General features: G+C 46.4%; 1 protein-coding gene across 1 annotated transcript in view; it reads left to right on the top strand.

Moving 5' to 3' along the window:
- RAB22A (RAB22A, member RAS oncogene family) overlaps positions 1 to 2,491 on the top strand; it is a 42,529-nt gene extending 40,038 nt beyond the window's left edge. Inside the window, exon 7 of the mRNA XM_006141874.2 lies at positions 1,439 to 2,491. Coding sequence (XP_006141936.1) covers positions 1,439 to 1,536 — 98 coding nt within the window. The 3' untranslated portion in view covers positions 1,537 to 2,491. The remainder of the gene's footprint in view (positions 1 to 1,438) is intronic.
- Positions 2,492 to 5,155: the final 2,664 nt, after the last annotated feature.

Genomic DNA, 5,155 nt, shown 5'->3' with positions numbered 1-5,155 from the left:
ACATGAGGGAGGTAGCCACGTAGAGAAATACAGAACGGCGCACTTCGGTGTCCTGAGCGACTCGGGGCCTGAGGTGCAGGAGAGTTAGGAAGTGGAGAGTGTCGGGAAAGCCTGCCACATGCAGCAGCCTGGAGTTACCAGCAGGCAGGGGAGGGATTTAAGGTTTCCCTCAAAATCCGCATTATGCTTCATGGAGCAGGAAAGTGAAACCTGCATTCTCATGCCTCATCGATGGGATAAAGTGGCACAGCCTCTTCTGAGAGCCGATTGGCAGCATCTGTCAATAGTTCAGTTGCACGTCCTCTCATTGGCCTACACGGGCACTGGGAGTGCGGCGCAGGTGTCAGACAGACCCGGGAGTAGGATGGCGTGGCCTGACTCCACCCCTGCATGTGCACTCTCAGACACACACAGGCACTCCCTGCACCGTCGTGAATAACTCAAAACACTGGAAGCAAACTAAGCAAATCATGGCGTAGCCATACGGTGCAGCATTTTAGAGCTGTTTAAAAGAAAGCATTTCTCCACGTGCTGCAGTGGCATGGTCCCCAGGCGATAGTAAGTGGGAACAGCCAAGGGCAGAGCAGGGTGTACGTGTGGTTTCCTCATTTGGCACAGGGATGTAGGTTTGCCTGTGGGCAACTGAGAAGCCCTGCTCTGGAAGGCTGCACAGGAAGTGGGTCAGAGAGATGACCTCTGCCGTGAGACCCAGGAACAGGAATGTCCTGATGCATTTTTTTTTGAAAAAGAGAATGTGCAGGAGGAGGGGAGAGAGAGGTGTTTTTGACAGGGTCTCTCTACATCACAGCCCCCTGCCCCAGCCTCCCAGCTAGCTAGGACCTAGGCATGCACCGGCACTAGAGACTGCTGAGGTCGGGCTGGAAGCCGGACTCAGGTCGGGCTGGAAGCCAGACTCAGGCCGGCCCCGGCCCCGGCCCCAGCCATGGTGTAGCAATGCCCTCCTGTTTGTCCCACCACAGTGGAGTCCTAAGTGAATTTGTTTTAATGCGTATGCATTACCTACTCAAAACGTTTTTAATGTTTAATTTCTTTGCATTCTTTTTTTTTAAACTAAGTGCCATATGTCGTTCTTGTTTAGATCCTGGGACAGAGGCAGGACGTCGGTGGAAAAACTACTGACATCTGAAAAAGTCTAGTTAAAAGTGATGTGATGACATTGAATTCTTCATTTTGACAGGCGTCTTTTGGTGATAGAAAACACTAGCATTCAGGGAAACTGGGCACCATGCTTACAGAAACCTATCACCTATGCAACTGTTCTGGAAAACCTGAGAGTATTCCAAAATAAAAGATGATTAAACTTTGTTCTTACTTTAAGGAAACCTATGAAATTGCATCAGAAAAATTGTTGTATCTAAGAAAGCCCTGATTTGCCAGATTAAAAGCTCATCCCTTCCCTCCTCTCATCTTGATATAGGTCGAAGGATTCCATCCACAGATACCAACCCGCCGTCTGGTGGCAAAGGTTTCAAACTCCGCAGACAGCCTTCAGAGCCCAAGCGAAGCTGCTGTTGACTGCACCTCAGCCCCTCAGACTTGCCGATGAAGTAGGTGGTCCTGAAAGTTGGCAGGAGGGCTGGGGTCCCTGCCAGCAGTTTTTGCCTAGGCGGTCTGGAGTTGTCTTCATGCAAAGAGGGTTCTCAGAAATGGACCAGTGCACTCTCTGGAAGACTGCAGTGGTGGTGTCTCAGTCTACAGACTTCTGTCATGTGAGGAACCCCTGGTGCACACAGGGACTGCGTCACCAGCTTTGACCTCGCTGAAGAGGAACGTATCATTGTACGGATGGTAGGATTAAATTGCTAAGTAGTTTTGTAATCAAGACTTTATGTAATGTTTGTAAAGGGAAAATTAGCACTTTTGTGGTTCTTAAGGGGAAGACATACCTTGTGGAGATTATAATGTTCTTGGTTTCCCACTACCACTTTTAGGGGGAGTTGTAGCATTTAAAATGTGGTAGGATATCGTAATGGGGGGCAATTATTATTTGAAGCCCAAACGGGTTATTTATAGGCCTCATGGAAACAGTTCCCTCCCACCATCTCTAAAGCACTTTCGTTGACTGGATTGGGTGAGGGTACATACAGGAAATCAGCAGCGATAATTGGAAATGCCTCGTGCACTTGGGTCTGCATTTGACGTGCTGTGTGTGACCAAGCACAGTTGGCACCTTTTTAAGGAAAGTCTCACGATCAAGATGGTGGCGGTCGAGGAGCCCCAGGATGAACAGACCTGCACATGACTGCACTGGCCGGCAGTGGTGTCGAGAGAAGGGAGGAGAGGGCACCGAGGAGGTGTGTCCATCTGTCCATCAGTCAGTTATTTGACACAAGCATTTTGGTGGGGAGAGACGGGGGTCTGTGGCTTAGCGTATGTAAAGTTGTAGTCTGTATTTATGAGACCATTACTTAAAGGTCACAAATTCTGTAAATACATGAATAAATTCTAAGTTTCATTCAGCACCCCTTTACTCCCAGTCCTGCCGTCCGCAGTCTCTGAAGCACCTCTGCTGTGCGGAGGCTCACGCTCTTGGCTCTCCACTTCAGAGCGCTCCGCCTTCCCTCTGCCCGCCCTTCCAAAGCCCCATCTGGAAGTAATAGTAAGGACATGCGCCACTGGGGCGGCCGGCTAGCCCTCACTAGCCTAGGGTAAGAGACGCTCCAAGCTCAGGTTATTCCCCCGCTTGTAGTAATGAGTTTCTGTTCGCTCTTACAGCGACCTCAGACCAGCTGTTTTAAGAGAGCTTTCCTTGTTAGCAATTTAGCGTATCTTTCCATTTTCTTTATTTTCCCCAGCCGCTGTTAGTGGTTAACACTCTCTTCCCTCAGGGAGCCTAATGAGGTTTTTAATATAATCTAAAAATAAAGCACTGAAGTGAAGTTGGTGAAAATTTGCTCCTGGTCTAATTTGGCACCCTTCCAACCTGAGTATTATAAGAGAAGGAAATTCACAAGATTAAGTAGGAAATGAAACAGCTTGAATTCCAAACTAAATTGTGTTTGCAGAGCTATCCTTAAACCAAACAGTCGAAACTTTTAAAAATAATTGTTATTTCTTTGTGCCCCCTACTTGATATGGATAGATTTTAATGAGAAAATTATAACTCAGATTAAGTAAAAGTGATTCCCTTTTCCCTGTTGTGTCTGAAGCTCTTGAAATTGTTTGCTCTCTTGTTGAAATCATATAGAAAGAATATAGTTCGTGAAAACTCTAAAATACTTGTGACTCCTTCACCCCATAGCTGTGCCCCACCCAGATTAAATCAGTAAATTTCTGTAGAAATCACAAGATCCCAGGGTCAGGCTCTCTGTACTCAAGGTGGGGTTTGACTTTATTTCATAGACATCCAGGTGGGTCCAGGCCACCACCCTAGTGTGGCCCTAACATTCCCAGACTAGGCCTCTGTCTCCATGATAACAAAATAAAGCAAAGATTGCTTTAGTCATCACCTAGAAAGCCACATGGGGTGTGACCCTTCCTATCCTGTTTCTAAAAAAAAAAAGATAGAATTCTCTGACCTTTATTACACTTTTTCCACCAAATCCACCAGTATCTACTGGCTGCTTGGCATCCCAGTGCACCGGGGAGGCAGGGTCCTCTGAGCCTCGTCTTGCTGGAGGCATGTATGTGCTGTCACCACACCCGGGCGTTGCTACATCAGCCTGACGCAGGTCCGTCCCTTCGTCCGTCCCCTCGGCGCCTCACAGTAGCTTTCTCTTCATGATGTCTCCCTCCTCCCTCCCACGTGCAGGGAATGACTCTGTGGTTGTAGCTACATGTTTTATTAAGAAGACGGAATCACATATTTCTAAGGCCTCTTCTCTTCTCTCTCTGTTTTCATTTTCTGTCTAAGAAATCGACATGGTGCAGTTTCTCATGTAGTCTCTTTTTAATGCTTAACCACAATGAAATTGCTGTCTCCTCCGTAATCCACGCCCTGGGAAAACATTTTCCTATATTTTGTTCACTTCTATATAAAGGCGAATATTAAAGATGTAAGCAGTACTTTATTTTGAACACATTTGGGATGATTAACCTACACAATGATCTAATACACATTTCCTGTTTTCTTTATTATTTCTTATTAAGAAAAGGGCTAGATTTCAAAGGAATTGAGACATGGCCTATTTATAAAATCTTCTTTCAGTTCTCTTATGATGCTAGGCCATTTTTTAAAACTCTGGGATGGAACAGAAGACAGAAGTCATTAATTAGCTGCAAGTGTATATTGATTTATTTCAGAGAAATCGAAGTCAGTTCTTTGCAGGTGTCCAGTCCCAGAAGCCAGGGCCTCCAGAGCTCTCCTTTCACACAGTGTTTCCCTGACCCCATGATGACTATTTCACTATCATTTTTTTATTAAAAGAACATGAAGTAGGATGTGGCTCAGGCTCCTCCGTGGGAATGATTGGGAGCAGTACCTGTCACAAGACTTCTCGGTCCCACACGGAGCCTCTGTCACCCGTTGTCAGCAGAATCCGGAGCAGTTCTGCTCAGAGCAGCTGCCGCACTTGGTTCCTGTTGGAATAACACGCTTGCTTGTCCCATTTATGGTGACGTCCTAAGGGCCGGCCTCCCCGTGCACACACGTCCCAATAGCCCCACGTCTGAAGGGATCATGGCTCTTGTGCTGCAGGACTGATCTCCCGTGGGTGGCTGGTGTCTTCCTTGACGTTCTCAATTCCCTGTGTTTTTAACTATGGAAAGGGAAAGAAAAGTACTTTTAATTTCAGAACTTCTCTGTAAGTCTTGTGTTTCTTTCTTTTCTATTCTGAAGAAGGAAAATAGGCTTAGAAGGCCTTGTAAATTAAATTCTGGGAAATACAGTAATGAAAATGTCCTTTAAATAACTATTCCGTGGCTTTCCTGGAGCTGTCAGACCAGAACATCTGCATTTTTACAGCGCCATATGCAGACGAGCAGGTCGGATTCGGATCACACGCATCAGCGTGTCAGCCTCCCAGCTTAAAGAGCAGTTGCTCACTGTTACATGCGTCTCCCATGGTCTGAAAGTGAGCTGTAAAAGAGGTTATAAAACTTCTTTTCACCATTTTTAAACTCGCTCTTTCAGACATGTCAAGAGTGGGACACACGGGCTCTTAGTATTTAAGGTATGGGCACACAGTATGTGATC

The sequence above is a fragment of the Tupaia chinensis genome, unplaced genomic scaffold (assembly GCF_000334495.1).
Source record: "Tupaia chinensis unplaced genomic scaffold, TupChi_1.0 Scaffold000066_1, whole genome shotgun sequence".
Classification (NCBI taxonomy): Eukaryota; Metazoa; Chordata; class Mammalia; order Scandentia; family Tupaiidae; genus Tupaia; species Tupaia belangeri.
Note: the sequence above shows the minus strand (reverse complement) of the source record. Positions and strands in the feature narration are given on the sequence as shown.